Raw genomic sequence first — 24,188 nt, 5'->3', positions numbered from 1 at the left:
TCCTGGCCCCTTCCTCCCAAATATGTCACCACTGGTGCTTGTAGAGAAGCTGCATGATGTGTGTGTTGCGCATGAGAGAGAGAGAGAGACCAGCTTTCTTACTCAGCTATTTTATTTTGGAAGAAGGGCTTGGAATTGCCTCTTGCCTCTTTGTTCCAGCAAGGGAAGGAGTTCCTTGAGTCTCTGACCTGACCTGGCCGAGAGAGGATTTAAGGAATAGGAAGGAGTTAGGTGACCCTCTGTGTGGCAAAGGGGGGGGGGCTTGGCGCTACTTCCTGTTTCTTATCAGAAGGACACCTGGCTGCATTCAGAGACTGCCAGACAGTGTGGGTGGCATCCAGGGAGAAGGAGACGAACGAAGGAAAAAAAGGGGGGGTGGAACATAAGGAGGAACCCTTGCCAAGCTGGTACATGTCCCAGTGTGGATTTGCCCCAGTGAGAAGGGTTTGTACTATTTAGATGCATTGCTGTTGTTTCGTTTCCTATGCTGCCTTTCAAATAGCAGTAAGTTGCAGTTATTTGTGGTATTGGCTGGTTGTTGTTTCCCCCCCTTTAAGTGCACCTTGGCCTATTAAGGATGCTTTGCTGAGTCTAGCTAATGAATATGCTAACATCACAATATGCCTTGGGGTGTGACTTGAGAATCCATAGCCTTCTGGAAATTGGGTGCAATGCACTTTGACTTTAGGGCATGGGCATAAGTAACTTCAGGGTTATTGGGAGGGGACAGGAGGGTTGGAACGTAATTGTCTGCTTTCAGTACGAGGGGGGGCACGAAAGAGGGGGTTGCCTTCCTTTTCCCTTAATATAATGGAACTGCTGGGAAAGATCCCCCCCCCCTCACTCCTCTTAATAGCTGCTACTTGCTGTGTATTTCTTTTAATTAGATGGAGGGAAGGGAGAAAATAATATCTGCTAGATTCCAGGGGAGAAAAACATGTCCTTTTGAGCTCCTGTGTTTTATTTTAAAACCTTTTTTTAAAAAGCAGATCGAGTATAAAGTCAAATCATGCAGCTGTATATATTTGCATTTGCCACTGTAATGATAAATACTGCGAGGTTTCGATTCAGCAGTGCTGATGACACTGCATTTTAAGTACCTTGTAGTTTTGGAGATTGCATGCGCTTTGAGGGAGACTGTTTTGCCTGCAGAGAGAACTGCAGGACTCAAATGTCTTGCTTTGTTTGCTGCTGGGACAAGATTTTCCTATGTTGTTCTGCAAACAGACTACTTCCAACCAACCAAAAATATTATTCAGATTTGGAGGCTTAGGAAGTCTTTTGGACAGATGCCATGTGGCCTGATCTGGAGTGGTTGATTTGGTGTTTGATTCCCCCCCCCCCTTCAGCCAGTCTTTAAGATAAGCAGGTGCTTGATAATGAATTGGAAGGGAGGAATGTATACATTCATATTGGCAGCTATCCTGACTTTGAATTTGAGTATCCTGAGTCAGAATTGGATGGATATCCTGATTCAGGGTTCCATCAGCAAAAAGGCCCCACATTATCTGTCTAGAAGCATCAATTTGTTGTCATTTTTATGGAATCCCTGCATGTGAACACATTCACCAAAACATATCAGTTTGAGGCTTGTGTTGTAAGGGAGCCAGTGTTAAAAGGGAGGTGCTAAACAAGTTGGTTGGGGGGGGGGGGACAAGTCAGGATAAATATTTGAAAGAGAAGCTCCATGAAATACCAGCAAGGTTTAACACCCCAATTATATTGTCTTCTCCTGACCTAACTTCCAAGTTTAACTATGCTTGGTGCTGGCTAATTCAGAAGTTCAGAAAGTGTTAGGGTGCAGGCAAGTATAGATTTCATGTCGGTGTCGGTGAATTCTTATTTGAAAGCACTCCCCACTCTGGCCCCCAAACTGGAGATATTGTGGAAAAAATTAAGTACCTCCAGAGGCAGGCTAGACCAGGGTGGACCAACACATGTGGCCTTTTTTGTGGCCCTCAGCTACAATTGACACCCCCCACAGCCCTTATGCTGCCCATGAGTGTAGCCCATCCCAAAATTATTGGAAAGCATTGAAAGTACTCAATTAACTGAGGTTCTGCCCCCCCCAGCAGATGCCTACCCCCCTATGAAAGCTTGCTCCCTGCAATGGGGGTATTTTTACCCATGATTTCCCCAAGAAAATTCAATAACTTAGGGCGATCTCCTAAAAGAAGCTCAACAACTTTGGCTGCCCCCCCCCAAAGAAATCCTGGTTACGCCCATGACGCTGCCTTCTCAAGCCAGGTAAGCAAGGCACTGGGCTTTGGGAAGGAGGAGTGAGGGCTCTGACAGGGTCCTAGATTCCTCTCCTTGCCGAAGCCTATTTAGCACTCTTCCAGCTTTGGGAAGATGGTGGAAGAGCTCTAGGACCCAGCCAGAGCCTTATGCCTCCTTTGCAAAGCCCAGCTCCTCATGAGGGCTGGGGGGGATGTCAGATTTTGGCCTCTTGCCCCCCCCCCACAAGGCAGTGTGTGCCCCATGGGTTCTGTGTGGAAGTACTCTTGTGGCCCACTTGGTATGAGGACCCCTTGGCCTAGACTTGAAGAAGTCAGGAGTGGGCAATATTTTGAGAGCTACATTCCCTCAGGGTAGGACTGTATGCTGATTGTGACCAAACTAGCAGTGAGTGGAGCTACTCCTTTCACCTCTCTCTTTCTGCCTCCTCAATTTGCCTCTCCCCTCCAGGAGATTGCCAGGGTAGGAGAAATCACCCTTGCCTTAGGTCTGAAGTGATTATTTTTGAAAGTAAGCCAAAGGCGACATAAAATTTGGCCAAGGGCAACAGTCAGCCCTAGGGTTGTGGGTCGCCACCCCCTCTCTGTGGTCATGCTGCACTTTTTATCATGAAAACCCATTTTATACTGTCGCCTCTAATGTGGTAGAATTGGGGTCAGTTCCTAGCCCCAAAGGAGAATATTCAAAGGTTCATTTGCACATGCAAAATTAAGGCATCGCTTGTTATCACTCAGTGAGAAGGTGTGAGATTCCCCTGTTGAAAAGCTTCAGTGGGGGGGCGGAAGGAAAGTGCCATCTGAGGTAGATCTTCTGTGATAGTCATTGAGACATGCAATTTCTTTCCTGATGTTGCAAGCACCAAGGATAAATATACACATGTAAACTCACTTGTACAGCACTTCTGGAAGATGCTCGGCCTCTGAGATTGCAGAGGAAGGGATTCAGTAACTTTTGAGGCAGCCTTTAATTGCCTCAAGAACAGCCGCCTTGCGTACACACCTTATTGAGATTCAAGATAGCACCTGACACTGTGCTTTCCATCTTCTCTTTACATGAGATCAGATGTAAAGAGACAAGGCCTTTTCGTTGGTAGGGCCAAAATGGCCTAGTTTGATGGGAGAAAGATGTGGTTCCTGGCAATCCCGAAATCACTGTATTAAGAGAATGTGATGGTATGCAACTGGTTTTAGAATGTTTTAATTTTATTGTTATTGTTGTGTTAGCTGCCTTGGACTCCTTTAGGAAGGAAGGGTAGGATGTAAATTGAAGTAATAACAGTACCCTTCCTGTGGAAATCTGCTGGGCTTCCTCTGTTCTCATAGATCTCCTTCCTGATAGCTCAGCTGGTTAGAGTGTGGTGCTCAAAACACCAAGGTTGCAGGTTTGATCCCCATTCCCCCATATGGAACAGCTGCATATTCCTGCATTTCGGGGGGTTGCGCTAGAATAGATCATCCACATGGGCACCACTGAATAGAATCTACAATTCTATTATTCTTATTTCAGCTAGTTGATTATTTGCTTTTATTAATGTTCATGGATTGTTACGCAAAAGGTGAAATCCTGTGCATGTCTACTCAGAACTAAACCAAGCTGAATTTGGTTGGAGTTACTCCTTGCAAAGGCTGCAATCCTAACCCCATTTATTTAGGATTAAACCCCCTTTCCAAGAAGGATTATGTTCTTCAGAATATGGCCAAAGACCCATCTAGGCCACCTTCCTGTTCTCACAGTGGCTATCCAGATGTCTGTGGAAAACCCAGAAGCAGAATCTGAGTGCAACAGTCTTCTACTAAGTCTTCTACTTGGGATGCCCTGCAACTGATATTCATAGACACATTGCCTCTGTTGGTAGAGGCAGAATATAGCCATTGTGGCTAGTAGCAATTGACCCGCCATGAATTAGCTTAATCCTCCTTTAAACCAATCCATGTTAGTGGCTTTCACTACACCTTATGACAACAAATTCCACAGTTTAACTGTGCACTGTGTGAAGAGGTGCTTTGTTTTGTCTGCCCTGAATCTTTCTTGGGAGGGGGGGTTAACACATAGAATCATGGAATTGTAGAGTTGCAATGCAGGAATCTCAGCTAAAGCACCCATGACAGATGGCCATCCAACCTTTGCTTAAAAACCTCCAAGGAAGGAGAGTCCACCACCTCCTGAGGGAGACTTCTCCGTTGACTCACCGCTCCACATTTCACATCAAACTGATGAAACCTGCATGAAGCCCATGGGCATAGTGGGCGTGGGGGGTTCGGTTGGCACACAAGGAAGTCTCTGGGAACTGTGTTCTGGCTTAGTGCACAGTGAGGTGGGTGGGTGAGATGACACATGCCTTTGATGCTATCTGACTTACCACAGCCTGAAGCTCTGTTGCACATCTTGGGTTGGCTGCTCCTGGAGAAGAGAGTTAGACTTGACCCTTGGTTTGGTTGAGCGTATTATTATTATTATTATTATTATTATTATTATTATTATTATTAGCATCCATCTGTCTTGGGAGACATAGGAGTGCACCTCCGGGGGTGAAGTCAAACCACTGTGTTAACAGCACCAAAGCTGTACCAGGAAATGATTGAATGGGTATATACAGCATATGGCAGGGCAATTCAGCAGGTTAACTGGCTTCTAACTATATGTGTCCTGAACATGAACTTGCAACACACAAAGGGACCTCAGCTGAAGATTGTAAAGGTCCCGTTTCAGGTTAGTTTGGCAGTGTCTAGAAGAAGGACCACACAAGGCAGGTGAGTGGCATAGTTCCTCCCCACACCAGAAGCATAATGGTGTAGGAATGAACCAAGCCATTCAGTGGTGCCCATGTGGTTCTTCTCATAGATGCTTGCCAGAGCTGCGTAGGATTAAACAACGGGATATCAGCACCCATGGCATTTCACAAATATGTTAATTGGGCTGTGGGTTGCCAGCTGGCTGTTTTTGTTGTTGTTTTCACCAACTGCCCTTGGGACATGTGGGTTGAGGCATTAAAGGCTTTTGTTTCTTGTAGTCCAGGAACGTAAAATGATGCAAAGCATTTCCCCCACTGTGATAACCAGGTGGCATTTTGGACTGCATGGCTTCTTGATACTTCTGAGCTCTGTCTCCCGCTTAGGAAACACTGTAGTTTGCAGATATGGTCATCTGAAGGAATGTGTGGAACTGCAACTGCGCCGATGATTTGGTGGTATAGTGAATGGGTTAATGCACCCTGTAAATGCCCCCACCATTATCCAGGAGGTGTGAGCTGAGAAGTCCCTGGTTCAGATTTGTATCTGTTAGTACTATGGGCATCATAATACTGGCTGGAGTTATAGGACTGTTGTAAGGATCGCTGAGATAATGAATCTGAAGCAATTTTAAACAATCAAAAATGTGCTTACATAAATTCCAAGTTGCTGTCAGGTGCTGAATTCAAATAAAATACCATTCCTTCTAGTTGCATGCCACTTGTTTGAGACGTTAACATGTAAATTTGATGCACACCCCTCAAAATATGTAAAAAATAGGAGTACTTAAACCTAGGATAGACAATGTGCCACCCTCCAGATATTGTTGTACTTCAACTCCCATCAGTCCTAGCCAGCATGGTGAATAGCTAGGGGTGATGGGTGTCATAGTCCAAATCATCTAGAAGCGATTCCATTGGTTACATCCAACTTAAATGGAAGAAGTACTGATTGGAGACTCAAAAAACAGCAAATCAAGCATTCCTCAGATATGCCTGTTATTTCCTCTTATATTATTCAAGTGAATTGGATACCCTTCTCTTCCCAGCTCCACTGCCTGTGCTGGAAGGAGATTACAGTTCTTCATATCCTTTTGGCAAGATTCCTTTTACCACTTTAATGTGTTTCCCCTGCAACAATTGTAGCATCCTGGCTCCAGTCTGGAGCACAAGCAATTCCTTTTTGTTCAGCTGCAACGTATAAATCACCTGGAGAAGGAATTTATGAATGGTAGATTTGTCAGAATGGAACAGACTTGTATTTCTTTTCTGCTTATACATGTTTCAGTGTGTGGTGTAAATAATTTGAGTTTCTTTAGCCTGCAGTCCTGTACACGCTTACCTGGAAGTAAATCCTGTTGAACTCAGTAGGGGTTACTTCTGAGTAGGCATGCACTGGCTTGCAATGTTGATTCAATAATCATGTTGGACTGTTGACCCATTGGTTCTAACTGTGTCCAGAACCTTTAACAAGTGTTGTGATTAAATATGCTTAAACTAGTTCATTTGAATCCTTAAGCTGACATAAAACTTCTGGCATGACCAGTCATATTTATTTGTTAAATTTGTATCTCACATTTCCACTAAATGGTGCTCAAGATAGCTTACAAACAATAGCGCAAATACAATAAAATAAAATATAATCAAATACAATAAAACCCTTGGTTTTTTTTAAGCTGGAAAAAGCATTAATAAAAGTAACCAACTAAAATAAATTGCAGCACATTTGCAAATCAATTTAAAGTCTTTTGGCAAGGAGTTCCAGAACTTGGGAAGAGCTACTCTCCCATGTCACTCTTTACATTTTGGAAACAATCAATTGCAAGTGTATATCCAAAGAATAACTATAAATTAATGCATGCTGAGGATGTTAGCTGTGAGTGTGTACCAGCAGCTTAAAAACCTTGACATAAATGAAATGTCAAAATGCAGTTAATGGTCTTCTTCTCTTGGATTTCATTCCTATCTGGTATGCTGTTTTCATAGCAGTAGGGCTAGCTCTGTTTTTATGCTGAGCAGGATATGCCATGTACACTTTTATGTGTATTTGGGGTAACGTGGATCCGTGTCACTCATGCAAAAAAATTGTTCCCCCCCACCTGTGTGAACTGGTCAGGCAAAGGCTGTTGTGGGAACAGAGGAAGAGAGAACTAGAATGATAAACAATAATGAGCCTGGTCTGTTGATTTTTTTAAACTTAGAATGGGGTTGGTTTTGACTAGATCAGATGTGGGGAAATTTTGGCCCTCCAGATGTTGCTGAACTTCTGCTGGACCAGATCTCTCTCATATTCAAAGACACACATATACACCTACTAGGGGCTAGATTTCTGTTTGCATTGCTCACAAATCCTACCAAACCACCCACACTAACCCCTTAGACCAGGGGTGGGGAACTATTTGGCTCCAATGTTGGTGTCACCCAGCAGCAGGTGACAGCAGCTCTCAGAAGCCCATTACCATGCTATAATTCATAGTGCCGCCTGTGAGAGGCCACACAAACTACAAGCCTGATGACAGTCTTACACAAATGTATATAGGAAGATATATAGACATTCTCTCTCCTTCTCTTTCTCTCTCTCTCTCTCTCTCACACACACACACATACATACATACAAACACACACACAAGTTGTACATAGCTGCAAAATTCCAGAAAGTATGAAGAGAAAATGCATACCCGTAAGGCAGAGGGACATGTACTGAATGTGTGCTAGATAGCAATGGTTGCCATAAGAGTATTTGCTGAATAAATGATAACTGACTTTCAGTGCAATCCTTTGTATGCTTACCAGGTCCAGTAGGGCTGACTCATAGGGGCATGTACATCAGATTGGAGCCTCTCTGCTACTTCAAAATGACAATAGCATAAATAAACAGGACTGGCAGCTTACAATATACATGTCAAGTTAAAAAGGAAACTGTAAATATTTACAACAGGAAAACTGTAAATGGCATAGGAACAGATGTTGCAGTATAAGAACTATCAAGTTCTGCAATTAGACTAAAAGGTCTGATGCATTCTTGGTGCATATCGATTTGATGCATCGCACACTTCTCTGATAGGTTTTGCGCTGCAGCATGTATTTTATCCTGTCAAGAAAAGATATAAGATCTTTGTGCACAGTCAAATTTATTTTTATTTATTGTATTGTATTTATACCCCACCTTTCCTTCAAGAAGCTCAAGGTGGCGTACAGAGTTCTCCTCCTTCCCATTTTATACTTGCAACAACTCTGTGAGGTAGGTTAGGCTGAGAGGCAGAGACTGCCCCAAGGTCACCCAGTGAGCTTCATGGCTGAGTGGAGATTTGAAACCTGGCCTCCCAGGTCCTAGTCTGATACCCTAACCCAGGCATAGGCAAAGTCTGGCCCTCCAGATGTTTGGGACTACAATTCCCATCATCCCTGACCACTGGTCCTGTTAGCTAGGGGACAATGGGAATTGTAGTCCCAAACATCTGGAGGGCCGGAGTTTGCCTATGCCTGCCCTAATCACTGCACCACATGACCCTCAACCTAACACATTTTATCTTTTGTATGATACTCATTTATATTTATACCTTGTCTTTTAGGATTACTCCTGACAGAAGTGGCTTGCAGAAACTGGGATGTTAAAACATTGACTAATCAATAATAATAAAAATAAAATAACACTATCGTATAATGAAATAATATAAAACATCTCAGTTTAAATTCATGCCAGCACATCTAGATTAAAACTAATCATAACAAGCTCTCATAAATAAAAGCATCTTTAAAACATGATTCAATGTGACTAGAGAAGAGGCTCGCCAGATTTTTTTCTGGATAGAGTTTTAAATAATGCATCTGTGAACCTCAGCCAAGCACTGGCCATATGAGGTTGCTATTCCATTCGCTCATTTCATGTCTGTCTCACCTTTTGTCCCAGAATGCATGCACGGTCCTCCCCCTGCCCCCGTGTCATTTTATCTTCAGAACAACACTGTGAGGCGGGTTAGGCAGAGAGATTGTAACTAGCTCAAGGTTAGCTACTGAGCTGCGTGGCTGAGTGGGGATATAAACCTTGTTTCCTCAGTCTTAGGCCCTTATCTGCACCATGCATTCCATAATATTATTTGTATGCCTCCTTTCCATAGTTCAAGCTCAAGGCAGCTTACAACATGAAAAAAGTTACACAGTTACAAGCATAACAAAAGCAGCAAAGATAACTAAGACATCCAAAAGCACACTACCAAATTAAAACAATTTCCACATAAAAGAACTAAAAGAAAGATACAAATATGTATATACAGTGGACGCTCAGGTTGCGAGTCAGTGCTTCTGCACATGCGCAAAGTGCAATTTAGCGCTTCTGCGCATGCGCAACCGCCGAAACCTGGAAATAACCTGTTCCGGTACTTCCAGGTTTTGGCGGTCCATAACCCGAAAAAACGCAACCTGAAGCGTCTGTAACCCAAGGTATGACTGTATATCAAAAACAGCAACAAAAACACACGCACCACACCCCAGCCCGTCTATTCAGCAGCTTCAGCTTTTGTAGCTGGAGTCAGTCGGGCGCCAGGCCAGGCCAGGTGTGAAAAGGTCTGCAAGGCAGGGAGCAGATCTTCCAGGACTCACAGCCAAGAAGCACCATCCCGTTTAAACCGCCACGGTGTCTCCCAAAGAATCCTGAGAAGTGTAGTTTGTGAAGCGTGCTGAGAGTTGTTAGGAGACCCCTGTTCCCCACACAGTTCCAATATTTGGAGTGGCAATACAGTGGTGCCTCGCAAGACGAAAAGAATCCGTTCCGCGAGTCTCCTCATCTTGCGTTTTTTTCGTCTTGCGAAGCAAGCCCATTAGCGGCTTAGCCGGTTTAGCGGATCAGCTGATAAGCGGTTTAGTGGCTTAGCGGATCAGCTGATAAGCGGCTTAGCGGATCAGCTGTTAATCGGCTTAGCGGCTTAGGATTAGCTGATAAGCGGCTTAGCGGCTTGGGAAAAAGGGGGGAGGGGAAAAACCCCGCAGGAACTCGCAAGACATTTTCATCTTGCGAAGCAAGCCCATAGGAAATTCGTTTTGCGAAGCACCTCCAAAACGGAAAACCCTTTCGTCTAGCGGGTTTTCCGTCTTGCGAGGCATTCGTCTTGCGGGGCACCACTGTAATGGGTCACCTGGTGCCACTGTAACACCAGGTCATTGACAGGGGGCACCCTTGCTGTCAGGCTTGTCTGTGGAGGGGGGCGGCAGGCCCTTTAGCGTATGAGGGGGCCCACCATAAGTCATTCTGCCAGTGGCACTTTAAATCTGAAGCCAGCTTTGAACCCAAGCTATTGAGGCACTGCCATTTCCCAAGTAAACTGGAAGAGGAAGTACCGTATTTTTCGCTCGATAACACGCACCTGACCATAACACGCACGTAATTTTTAGAGGAGGAAAACAAGAAAAAAATATTCTAAATGAAACAGTAGATGTATGATTTTTGTGGTTGTTGCTGTGGCCACAGACATGTGATCTGATGGTGAGTTTGGGGTGACCCAGTGCAAAAATCCTGAGGATCCATGTGGATCCGTGCTTTGTAACCACGTTTTAAGTGGGGATGGAAGGAAAAGCACTCAAGGGATAAGGAGCACGCGTGGGGTGGGTGGAGAAGCAGCTTTTCTGCGAGCTGAGCAGGGAGGGAAAGAGCACTGTTGCTTTAAAGGTATACTTAAGGTATTTGCCCTGTGCCTGGGGTTTTTTCCATTTAACAGTTTGCAGCCTTTTTCTTCTGCTCCTTGTTTTGAGGCAGAATAGATTTGAGCAAGTGAGGAGGACTTGGATTGCAGGGGATTTGCCATTAGCTGTGTAAAAGCTCTCCTCCTTGCAGCCTTCTACTTTGTTTGTACAGGTGGCTACTGGTATCAGGTTCAGTTTGAGTGATAAGCAGCCACCAGCAGCAATAGAATGGAGCACAAAAAGCAGTAGGGGCACTAGGACCCAGACAATGCTCAAATCTATCCTGCCTGAAAACAGCTGAGAAGCGGGGGGATAGCCTTTTCTTTTACTTCCTGGTTTTCACTGCGCTCGTGGCTCAGAGCTCCAGGTTGGTTTTGGTTTTTTTTGCTGCTGGTTGCTTAAACTTTATCCTTCCTGATCCAAGCCCTCCTGTCCCTCTGCAGCCTCATTGCTCCATTTAGAGAGCGCTGGGACCTTTGCTAGCTGAGGCTGCAGCAGCTGTTGCCGGCTACTTTAAAAGCGCCTGCTGGCTTTGAACTGCCTGCCTTCTCCCGGCTTGCTATGGCTCCCGTCTGTCCCTCCTCGCGTGTAAGCGGCTGCTGCCCGCTTTGCTGGCATGGCTCTCCTTCCCTCCCTCCTCCTCAGCTCCTCCCCCTCCTCCTGGCTGTAAAGCAAGCAAAGCTAGAGCCGTGCAAAGCCCTGCAAGCGGCTCCGCTTTGCTTGACTGAAGGCAGCCATGGCTCCGGTCGAGTGCATTCGCTCCGTAACACGCACAGGCATTTTCCCTTACTTTCTAGGAGCAAAAAACTGCGTGTTATGGAGCGAAAATTACGGTAACCTTTTTAGAAAATGCATGAAGAAAATGCATATCTTTGAGATAGGCAGCATAGCATGGTTAATACTTGGTAGTAAACCTCTATTGATCCTACTGTCCAGCTATCAGATGTTTCATGGGATGAGGTTTAGTGGCTTTGCTGACTGAAAAATTTTGCATTTGCAGCAGGTCAGGTGTTACTTCTGGTGAATTTAATCATGGGACTGCTGCTGCCTTCTACTAAATCTTTGAAATAATAGGTTCTGTGCAGGAAGAAGTCTGCTGGCTCATCAGAAAGTCTACAGTAACCAAATCTGAGGGAACCGAATGTCTGCATGGCTATGTTATTGATCATTCATTTCAATGTTATGTTAATTTAACTTGAATATTCATGAGGCAAAGTGGGGGCTTCTGCATAACCTCTGGGCTGCTCTCATAAAAAAAAAAAAGCTTTCCCAGGTCAACAAGGTTTAGATCTGCTAATTTGCAGCAACCATCATATTTGCTATTGATCTTTGAGGCTGTAAAGCCATCTACCCACTATTTGAATTGCAAAAGTTTCCCCTCACCTTTCCTCGTATTATAGGCCCAATCTGCACTGCACATTTAAAGCACTATCATACCACTTAAAAAAAAAATATGGAAACTGTAGTTTGTTAAGGGTGCTAAAAGTCATTAGGAGACCCGTCTTTCCCTGCCAAAGCTGCAGTTCTCAGAACAGCCAATCTCTCTCCTCAGCAAATTCTGAGAATTGTAGTTTTGTGAAGGGAAGAGGGGTCTCCTAATGACTTTTAGCAGCTGTAACAGACAACAGTTCCCAGGATTCTTTGGGGGGAGTCATGATACTGCTTTAAATGTATAGTGTGTAAGGACTAGTAACTTATTGAAGTGATCTAAGAGTTTCTGCCCATGTCATTCTGCAAAAGTTTGTATGTGATAACCTTGTGGGTAGTGCCAGGGATGCAGCTCCTTCCTACCCAGATCTTGCACTCTCTACTAAATAATAGCTTCGGCCCCTTTCTTTTTACAGAACTGGAGAGAAATATGGATGAAATACTCATGGCTGCCCTGTCACTTCTATTTTGGTCCTTAGAAGTCACTTGACCCCAGATAGTGTCAAAACACAAACCTTCCAAACTGGTCCTAGGTGCCTAAACATAATAGATAGTTAATCACTTATTGAATATCAAGTTCATTTCTGTCAACCCCACCCCAACCTTATTCCTAATGATTCATGAAAATGAAGGTGAAGTGGGCGCAAGCTAACAAAATGAATTTCAATAGGGACAAATGTAAGGTTCTACTCTTAGGCAGGAAGAACCAGATGCACAAATATAGGATGGGGGACACCCGGCTTACTAGCAGTACATGTGAAAAGGATCTAGGGGTCTTGGTGGACCACAAACTTAACATGAGTCAACAGTGTGATGCAGCAGCAAAAAAGGCTAGTGCTATTCTAGGCTGTAGCAACAGAAGTATAGTGTCCAGATCAAGGGACGTAATGGTACTACACTATTCTGCCGTAGTCCGACCACACTTGGAATACTGTGTCCAATTCTGGGTACCACAATTTAAGAAGGATGTTGACAAGTTGGAGTGTGTGCAGAGGAGGGCAACCAATATGATCAGGGGTCTGGAAACTAAGCCTTATGAGGAGCGCTTGAAGGAGCCAGGTATGTTTAGCCTGGAAAAGAGGAGACTTGAGAGGAGATATGATAGCCATCTTCAAATATCTTAAGGGCTGTCACATGGAAGATGGAGCATGCTTGTTTTCTCCTGATCTGGAGGATAGGACTTGAACCAATGGCTTCAAGTTGCAAGAAAGGAGATTCTGACTAAACATTCAGAAAAAACTTGAGCTGTTCAGCAGTGAAACGGACTCCTACAAGAGGTGGTGGACTCTCCTTCCTTGGAGGTTTGTAAGCAGAGGTTGGATGGTCATCTGTCATGGATGCTTTAGCTGAGATTCCTGCATTGCAGGGGCTTGGACCAGATGACCCTTCCAGCTCTAAGATTCTATTATTCTATGATTCTAAGTAATAGCAAACTGCTGCCATTATTTCTTTTTTTATCATCAACTCCACGTTTTTAGCTTGCATTAGAAATAATAGCAAAAATGTCATTGCATGATTTATTATACTTAGTAGCATGTGTAATAAGATCATCTTGAGTGAATAGGAAATAACCCTCTTATATTCTCATCATCAATAATATTTCTTACAAAATCAACACTAGCTCTAATAGGGTTAGCTTCATTCTTTTCATCATTTCTCTGTGACTCATAATGATAATCAATAGATATATTTTCAGGAAATGATGCATGTATGAAAAACTCTGCAGGGACTTGTAAAAATGAAGAAGTTGGAATAATTATATGGTCTTTTACTCCATATAAGTTTGTGCACAAGTTGCGGTAGCCACAAACTAGGGCAGAGGTGGGCAGATTGTGGCCTTCCAGGTGATGTTGGATTCTGTGTGAACTAAGCACTTATTAGAAATGGACGTGCATGGGCCACATAAGCATCCTTTGCAAATTGTGTATTGACTATGCAGTGTAGCAGCAAATCAGTTGACTGCACTTCATCATCACTTGATAAGTGACAATTTCATATAGTACATAATGAAAGATTGTGTACTGAGGGACGGCTTGATAAAACTATTCGAGATGCATCTACAATAAATGTCATCTAAATATCGTTTGCGATAGGGAAAACGGTTGCACTTATCGTTGAAATAACTGAAAGAAAAGTAACTGTGCATTGCATTAATACTGGGAGATATTTTGCAGTCAAAATGTGCTAATCTTCAGTCTGTTTTCTGAGAGCAGACTGTAAGTATTTTTTTTTACATCAGGTAAGGGAAACCAGTGACCCCCCAATACGTTTCTGCTCTCCAGCCCCCGTCATCCTCAGCCATCGTGGCCAATAGTGCAGGGGAGTAGAGAAGAGATACCTCTGGAAGCTGGAATGATATCAGACATGCTTGCATTGAAGGAATTCTCTCTTCTCCCCTCTCCACTATTCTGGGGGTTCCCCTGAACCCCTCAGCAAGTTGGGGGGAGGAGAGTAGATGAAAAACCGCATTGTGTTAGCAGAAGGCCTTCCACTGGCTTCCGTTAGTGGGACTCATCAGTTGAATCCTGGAAAAGGTTCATGCTCTTTGGTCACACAGGTTTTATTAGGTTTTCATTGCTGTTGTTGTCTTTAAATGGCCCATAAGAAAGATTCCAAAAATCCATATTAGGACAGTTCCCTTTTTAGGCTGAACAAAAAAATCACAAAATACTGTGCAACCTTCCAAGAACTCTTAATCATGAGCGACAAGAAACAGAATAATGTGAATGTAGAACAGGAGAGGAGAAGGAAAAAGGGGAGAGAGAAATTGTTGACTGATGTTTCAGTCACTAAGTCTGGCTGTGGTCTTGGTCTTCAGGTGAATGATGAGTAGTTGTGCCAGACATTCAAAGGAGGCTCTTTGGGATATCAGTTTGGTTTTTACTGTTTTTTATATTGTATTGATATCATAATATATCACTTGGAATGTGATATATTTTTGGATAAAATCATGGCTTAGTCATGTACAGAATAAATAATGCAATTAATATATTGGATTAAGGAAGGATTTTGCAGAAATTGGGGGGGTTGTGGGAGGGATTTGGAGTAAAGGGGTGGGGAAATAACATGTAATGTCTTGGGAGAAAATTCTGTAACTGTAAAATGATAATGAATTAGAATACTTTAAGCTATGATACATAGCAGGCAGCTATTGGGTTGCTATTATTATTATTATTACTGTTGAATGAAAAGGGAGGGAATGGGTTATGAAAGGAAAGTAGTAACTTTCAGTCTTGCAACAGCAGAATAGCACAAACACCACCTGCCATAGTATAAAAACTGTGCAGTAAATCCTTTTTAACAATCATTTATAAGCTGGAAGTAGTTTAATGAAAATGTAGTTTCAGCGAAGCATGAAGCGTCTTCCATATGTAGCAATCATCATTGAAAATGCCAGGCCAGTCTTGTATTGGGAATAATTGCATGTCCGGAGTAAACAGGTTAACTGCTGCTGACAAAGCTTGTAAATAATAAATATGATTCACCATGCCCAAAGTCCTTAGGGTACCTAACACAACATGATAAAATAAATATTACAAGCAGGAAAGCAGCATGGCCCACATACAGCTGGTGAAAGGTTGTTCCCCCCCCTCCTCCTTTCAAAACTGCTAAACCACAAATACAGTGGTGCCTCGCAAGACGAAAAGAATCCGTTCTGTGATTCTCTTTGTCTAGCGGTTTTTTCGTCTTGCGAAGCAAGCCCATTGACGGATTAGCGGATTAGCACTATTAGCGGCTTTTAGCGGCTTATCTGCTGATCGGATCAGCTGATAAGCGGCTTAGCGGCTTAGAAAAGGGGGGAGGGGGAAAAACCCGCAGGAACTCGCAAGACATTGTCGTCTTGCGAAGCAAGCCCATAGGAAATTCGTTTTGCGAAGCACCTCCAAAACGGAAAACTCTTTTGTCTAGCGAGTTTTCCGTCTTGCGAGGCATTCATCTTGTGGGGCACCACTGTAAAAGGATAATGACAGATGTTACATTTTAAGGTGCCTGATAGAGGCATTGTGGCCCTGACATGCATGCACACTTTTTTATGTCTAGGGTTGAGCTCAGGGGTGGGGAGATGTTCTGCAGGCTTTTAGGGTGATTCATGTAGAACTAAGATAAAGTTAAATGTGAGTAATACCTATACCTACATTGTTCAGCAGGGCTCCCTGACCACAAGAGATGCTGTCTCTTTTTGCCAAGTTCCAGGTTGCTACAAAAGGGAAGAGGGCACAAGAAGCTTTCCTTCTGCGAATTTCCTTCTGTTTGTATCATAACCCCTAATCATTTTGTATTGAGGTGCATTCAATCATGTCAAACGCTATCTATTTTTAAGTAGTACAAGCCAATCACCAGTTTGTTACCTGAGGGAACATCAGGCCAGAGTTTTGAAGCAATCTGGAGTGCTTTTCTTTGCTTAGTTAAGAAATCTGTTGAAACAGGCTTTAGTCATCAAAATACAGAAAGAGGCAGTTGGTCATACGAACATATATCTTTCTTGTTCTGTGTCTTTGGGTAATGGCTCCATCAACCATATGTTAATGCTACTCATTAAATGAACTCAAGAATCACATGTTCTTTGAATTCCTGCACTTCCAATAACCTCTGCTTTAAAGGCGTTCTTTCCCCACTCTTCCCTTGTAAAATATAAAATGTTATTTAGAGATGTAGTCGGAAAAGTTGGGATTATCAGGGAGCTGTAGTGAAGCAGAACTTTCTGTTTCGCAGTTGTTTTAAATTGTTCAATAAAGTTTATTTTTAAAAAATAAAGTTTTAAAAATGAAGCAGAACTTTGTGCCAAATAATAACATTTTAAGAAACTCTGGGTCTGCATACAGACAACATTTTGTTCTAGAACCAGTGGACACTGGATATGCTCAGGAACCCACCCACCTTCATTTTATTCTACAACAACCTTGTAGGGTAGTTTAGGCTGAGAGATAGTGCCTGGACCAGATTTTCACAGCCGAGTGAACTCTTTGCCAAAGCAGCATTATCCAGTATACCATACTAGATCTGACTTAATTTAACTGGTCACAACCACACATTAACAATCTGAATGGAAATTATTATCTTCTTTAGTACTTCATTGATCAGCCTAGAGGCACATATTACATTGCATATGTGCATCTATACATCAATATATGTTTCAGTTCAATAAAATGTGGAACTTCCCTTGTGGCAAATTTAATGTTTTTTGTTAGCTTTGGTAGACCTGACGGAAAGCAGCTTTTTGCACTAGAATTCTGCAATATTTGTTAGCTAAAATTGGTAAAGATTCCAAAGACCATTACCTATGTCAGGAATACATAGTAGTAGTAATAGTAATAGTAATGTTCTTCATCCAAAAATCTCAGGGCAGTTCACAAGATTCTCTTTTACAGGTCTCATGTCTACCTTTCCCCCTTTGGAACTGTAGAAAGAGGAAAAATGAAATGGTTTATATGTCTTACCTTTAAGAAGGTATGTTGTGAATCTTCTTGTCTAGACGTTGCCCTTTTCCTCTTACCAGAGGCAAAAAATGAACAGCTTCTAAAAATAAAATCAGTGGCTTTTAAAACTGTTGTATCAAAACAAAAGAAGCAAATTATGTTGATGCATGGTATTTCAGCATTTGCTTAATTGTGGACCAGCATCTTTATTTAATGCATTTCTGCCACAGGCAGTTGACAAAAGTTAAAGTCTCAAAATAAAGCATGATGAACTTCAGTCTTTTAACCTTTAAACCAGTAGCCCAGTGATCCAAATGGAATAACTTGCATCAGTTGAGCCTGTGTGAATGGATTCTTCCACGAACTTGGTTTGACTTTTTGCTACATTCAAGGGGAGAAACCCCTTTCTTGTGGGGTAGATTTTATTCCTGAACTTCGAAGACCTTTGGATATGACAGTAAAATTGATTCTGTTCACATTAACTAGAGTTGAGCCAAATTATCACAAGGTTTGGTTTTAGACATGAAAACCTTACTTCTGTGGAGCTGCATTTTTATTTTGCTAATGCCCAGTGCCTCCTTCTTGGGAAGGGAAAAAAAAGTTATTATCCATGTTGAAAGGTTGATTTAAATCAGGGGTAGTCTCCATAATGCCCTCCAGAAATCATTGAACTACTTTTATCATCCATGACCATTGGTCATGCTAGCCGGGGCTGATTGAAACTGGCGTTCAAGAGCTAGAGGCTGCCATGTTTGCTACCCCTCATTTAAGTGGTTGAAGCCAGTTTTCTGACTACAATTCCTGTAGCACCCAGAGCTCTAAGATCTCCATCAGTGTTGCTGTATCACATGTTCTCATGAGTGCTCTCCAAGACTGCACACTTATTATAATTCTGCAAAGTATCTTCCCCCCTCTTTTCTGCCTTTCTCTAAACTTGCCTGCCTTTGCAGACAATGTTGGATCTTTGCTCTGAACACAATTACTTAAAGACGTTATAATTTGCTCTCCTGATATAGTGCGATGGAAACTAGGTTGCCGCCGCCTCCAAGGTTTTGATCGCTGGTAGTGATTTCTATAATTAATGTCACACGACAATATCCATGATGCATATTTATGCAGCTCTGAGAATATTTTCAATCAGTCATGAAAATGTGGTATGTTAAGTGGTTGCTATTCACGGATCCTGAGAAAGACCTGGATCCTTAGGATGAAGCAGGTCGATGACTCAGCTGGCTGATTCATGACTCAGCAGGGCTCAGCCATCATTAGGTCCTCGACCACAGCCCAGCCAAAGATATGCCAGTGTAACTTGCTCATCCCAACTCATCTGGGGCTCAGGCAACTGGACCACGGCTGGTATAAGTCTCCCCACAAGAGACAATCTGGAAGTGTGGCAGGGGTGGGAGCAGGATTTAGGCTGGATCCTGAGCCCATTCAGCTTGGTCACATGACCTGGAAACCTGACATAGAACTCTATTTTAAATAATAATAATAATTTATTATTTATACCCCGCCCATCTGGCTGAGTTTTCCCAGCCACTCTGGGCGGCTCCCAATCAAGTATTAAAAACAATACAGCATTAAATGTTAAAAGCTTCCCTGAACAGGTCTGCCTTCAGATGTCTTTTAAAGATAGGATAGCTACTTATTTCCTTCACATCTGAAGGGAGGGTGTTCCACAGGGTGGGCGCCACTACCGAGAAGGCCCTCTGTCTGGTTCCCTGTAACCTTACTTCTCGCAATGAGGGAACCGCAAGAAGGCCCTCAGCGCTGGATCTCAATGTCTGGGCAGAACGATGGGGGGTGGAGATGCTCCTTAAGGTATACAGGACCGAGGCCGTTTAGGGCTTTAAAGGTCAGCACCAACACTTTGAATTGTGCTCGGAAATGTACTGGGAGCCAATGCAGATCTCTCAGAACCGGTGTTATGTAGTCCCGGTGGCCACTCCCAGTCACCAGTCTAGCTGCCGCATTCTGGATTAATTGCAGTTTCTGGGTCACCTTCAAGGGTAGCCCCACATTTTCCTTAAAGGCTTGTTTTCCTTCTGCCAGGCCTAGGCAACGCAGCAACCCCACTGCTGAACGGGGTTTGGATCTGCTGTATCTTTTGTGCCAGCTTAATTTACATCAGCTTGCTTTGTCCCAGCTTCTTTTGCATAGGATTGCTCCCTAAAAATGGTGTTTTCTGGTTTTATAAAAACAAACTATTTAAACTTGCCCTGCTGCGTTAGTGCTTCATGACATTTGTTGCTGCAAGCGCTGAGTTACTATGGATACACGGTACTGTTATGAACTCTTCCTTCTAGAAAAATGGAATCGTGCAAAGATCATCATTTGAGCATCTATCTGGAGTCTTCCAGTAATTGTGTTTAAAATTTTGATCTCCATATAATTTGGTTTATGCCTTGTATTATGATGAACATTTCTTCAATATAATTGCTTTTTTATTATGAGCGTCAGCTCCATAAAGACATTGCAGGTATATATTACTAATTCTAGACCTGGCTGCCTTGTGAACACCAAACCCAATGGAACCCAACAGCCATCTGCCGTGGCCCACCAAGAGGGGCTCAACCTCTTGCTGTTGTGTTTTGGCTGCTTAGCAGGCATTTGGCTATTTATCTACCACTTTTCATACAAAGGGAGGCGGGTGGCGCTGTGGGTAAAAGCCTCAGTGCCTAGGACTTGCCAATCGAAAGGTCGGCGGTTCGAATCCCCGCGGCGGGGTGCGCTCCCGTCGCTCGGTCCCAGCGCCTGCCAACCTAGCAGTTCGAAAGCATCTTCGGGTGCAAGTAGATAAATAGGGACCGCTTACCAGCGGGAAGGTAAACGGCGTTCCGTGTGCTGCACTGGCTCGCCAGATGCAGCTTGTCACGCTGGCCACATGACCCGGAAGTGTCTGCGGACAGCGCTGGCTCCCGGCCTATAGAGTGAGATGAGCGCACAACCCTAGAGTCTGGCAAGACTGGCCCGTACGGGCAGGGGTACCTTTACCTTTTACCTTTTTTCATACGAAAAGCATCCCAAAGCAACTTCCAAGACACCTCGAAGGCTACAGTGCATGATTGCAGACTCGCACTTGGCCTGTCAAGGTGTATTTTATGGGAGCCCAGTAATTAAAAACTACCATGTATACTTTTGTAGTGAAGGCTAGGTTTGTTGGCTGGGCTTTCCGAATGTAACTTTTCAGACATAGAATCACTGAATTGTAGAGTTGGAAGGGACCCTGAGGATCATCTAGTGAAGTCCAACCCCCTGCAATGCAGGAATATAGTGGTACCTCTGGTTAAGTACTTAATTCGTTCCGGAGGTCCATTCTTAAACTGAAACTGTTCTTAACCTGAAGCACCACTTTAGCTAATGGGGCCTCCTGCTGCTGCCACGCTGCCGGAGCACAATTTCTGTTCTCATCCTGAAGCAAAGTTCTTAACCCGAGGTACTATTTCTCGGTTAGCGGAGTCTGTAACCTGAAGCGTATGTAACCTGAAGCGTATATAACCCGAGGTACCACTGTATGCAGCTGTCCCATACGAGGATCGAACATGCAACCTTGGCATTATCAGCACCACGCTCTAACCAACCAAGCTATCCAGTACATGCTTGTGTTCATATTTCAGACTGGGATTCATAATTTGGTTGATTTGGTTTAGGTCATTTATATGCCTCCTTTCCACAGTGAGCTGTGCCCAGAGTGGCTGAAAACAAACACCCACCTATTATGAAATGCAAAACATTGGGGGGGGGGGTAGAGAACGGGAGAGAAAGCAGCTTACAAAACAATTTAGCAAGCATAGAATGAATTCAATATTGTATAAGAAATAATCTAGGATTAAATCCAAGAAGTACAAGGCAAAAAGAAAGTTGACATAATAAGTTCAAGCTGCTGGTGCTGGCAGCCTGGTTTTAAATACAGATCAGAGGGGAGTGATCTTCTCATCAAGTTAGATGGCTTGCAGCTGGCTCTCTTGTCTACCCTCCAGCAGCGGTTTTCAACCTGTGGGTCCCCAGATGTTGTTGAACTACAACTCCCATCACCCCTAGCTAGCAAGGCCAGAGGTCAGGGATGATGGGAGTTGTAGTCCAACAACATCTGGGGACCCACAGATTGCGAAAGGCTACCCCAGAGGATACTAACAGCATATAAAGGGAATTGCTGGGATGGGCAGTGTTGGCGAGCACTCTAGCCTCAACCTGATGGAACTTCCAGCTGCTGGTGCAAGTCTTATTATAGTTGCCAAACCCTGAGACAGCTGTGTTGGGTTTGGTTGGCATCCTTCTCTCTTGGGAGACAATGGAGGAATTTGCCTTTGGGGGTGAGGTCAAGCTGTTGGAAGGTTGTAGAACCTGCTGTGGCTGTAGAGATTGAATCAGGAGAGACATGTTTTGTTGCAGTTGGGGCAGGTGAAGGCGTCCGGTTGTGCTGCTGCAGATGCACCATGGCGTTTGTTGGGTACCTCCTCAGGAAATAATGTAATCCCATAATGTGATGCTATGGCAGGTCCACATCTGAATTTTGTTCTATCATTCACTAAAGCTGAACAGCTTTTTCAAAAGAAATATTTGATTTATAACCAAGGCATTTGATTGTCTGAAGGACACTGTTACTTTTAACTCTGAGGTTGCAGGATGAGATAATGTTTAAAACTGTTTTTCGAAAGTTTATAATGGTAACTGTTTTAGAGTCCTTTTTATGTTTTGTTGTGGATCTGTTTGCTTCCCTGGTCTCCTTTAGGAGGAAGGATGGGCTACAGTCTGGTGCAGAGTATGTCTGGACCAGAATATAGTGGCAACTTCTCTTGTCTGGTTCAATAAATGTACTCAAAATTCAAGGGTTAATGTGTGAGCAAAAGATCTAGCTGGGCACTCACTCTTCTTGGTTTGCACAGACAATTGCCAGTCAGCAGTCAGACATGAGTACTTTCATGTGAATTGCTTGCAATGGAGAGAGAGTATGCTCGCCTCCTAGATTACCTTCCTGCTCTGGGGTCCTTGCAGTGATGCATGCCTAATTTTAAATCAGCAGACTGACACTGTACCTCATCTCTTCTCTTGATGGTAGGGAGAAGAGCAGGGGGTGAAGTCCCTTTGCAAATTTATCATAAGCAGGAAGGTTAGAGTCAATTTGCATGTGATGGTGGCATGTGACAAAGATGATACATATATATTACTTCCTGAGGTGCGGTGTATACTGAACTACAAATCATCAATTATTCTGAAACATTATTTGGTGGATGGTTTTGTCCACTTATGATTACTTGGCTATCAGCAAAGGTGCGATCAGTCATCTGAAATACAGTGGTACCTCTGGTTACAGACGCTTCAGGTTACAGACTCCGCTAACACAGAAATAGTACCTCAGGTTAAGAACTTTGCTTCAGGATGAGAACAGAAATTGTGTGGCAGCGGGAGGCCCCATTAGCTTAAGTGGTACCTCAGGTTAAGAACAGTTTCAGGGTAAGAACGGACCTCCAGAACGAATTAAGTTCTTAACCTGAGGTACCTCTGTATTTTGTGTGCAGTGTTAATATCATGATGAGTTTTTGCTTGTTTATCTTTTAAAATAAAAATAAATATCCAGGCCTCTTTTACTCCTTCATGGTACTTTTTCAACCAGGACATTTAATGAAAACTGTGAGTGACTTGTAACAAGCTACATTGTACATATGAGAGCCTAATGGAGTCCCCATGGAGGAGACTGTGACAGCCTAGGGAGCTTGTTTACCTGCTAGGATAGGCTGGCTATCCCATGGGGAATTCCGTAGCACAACCAGTAATAGCTGAGTTGCTCTCACTGCCAGTTACCTTATTGGCTATCAGTTTCATCAGCTGATTGGTGGTGTCAGCAAGCCTTGCTTGCCAGTGCACAGCAGGGAGCACACTTTAAGAATATTGATGGTACCTGGCAGTTGCACCTCCACCTGCCCTACACCTGACATCACATTGGACTTCAGGTGGGCATGGCTTGGGGAAATGGCCTCATGGGCCAGGCTGACTTAGGACTGTGAGCAGAGTCTACCCTACTCTGATATAAACAGTGCTCCTTTTTTTCCTTCAGAAGTATGTATAATACAGGACACGGGTGGCGCTGTGGGTTAAACCACAGAGCCTAGGACTTGCCAATCAGAAGGTTGGCGGTTCGAATCCCCACAACAGGGTGAGCTCCTGTTGCTCGGTCCCTGCTCCTGCCAACCTAGCAGTTCAAAAGCATGTCAAAGTGCAAGTAGATAAATAGGTACTGCTCCAGCGGGAAGCTAAACGGCGTTTCCGTGCGCTGCTTTGGTTCGCCAGAAGCAGCTTAGTCATGCTGGCCACATGACCCGGAAGCTGTACGCCGGCTCCCTCAGCCAATAAAGCGAGATGAGCGCCACGGCCACGACTGGACCTAATGGTCAGGGGTCCCTTTACCTTTACCTTTTATGTATGATACATACATTATTTTATTTGTATGCCGCCTTTCCATAGTTAAAACCACGCCCCAGGCAGCTTGCAACATGAAATAAGTACGTAATTACAAACATAACAAAAGTAGTCATAAAAAATAAATGAAACATCAAAAAGCACACTACCAGACAACTTTCCACATCAACCATAACATCTAAAATAAAGATACAAAAAATAAATAACAGCAACAACCCCCCCCCCAAAAAAAAAACAGTACCACAGCCCAAGAGTCTTTTCAGCAGCCTCAGCTTTTGTAGACC

General features: G+C 43.6%; 1 protein-coding gene across 7 annotated transcripts in view; it reads left to right on the top strand.

The window, feature by feature from the left end:
* LOC308584930 (schwannomin-interacting protein 1) overlaps positions 1-24,188 on the top strand; it is a 378,018-nt gene that overhangs the window by 284,627 nt on the left and 69,203 nt on the right. The window contains exon 1 of one of the 7 annotated variants that reach the window (XM_081190286.1): positions 351-444. The exons of the other annotated variants lie outside the window; for them this stretch is intronic. Within the exon in view, the coding sequence (XP_081046412.1) occupies positions 412-444 (33 nt within the window). The 5' untranslated portion in view covers positions 351-411. Of the gene's footprint in view, positions 1-350; positions 445-24,188 lie in introns of those variants that run through there. 7 annotated transcript variants of the gene reach the window in all.

Source organism: Podarcis bocagei (assembly GCF_964188305.1).
Source record: "Podarcis bocagei genome assembly, chromosome: 4".
NCBI classification, from domain to species: domain Eukaryota; kingdom Metazoa; phylum Chordata; class Lepidosauria; order Squamata; family Lacertidae; genus Podarcis; species Podarcis bocagei.
Note: the sequence above shows the minus strand (reverse complement) of the source record. Positions and strands in the feature narration are given on the sequence as shown.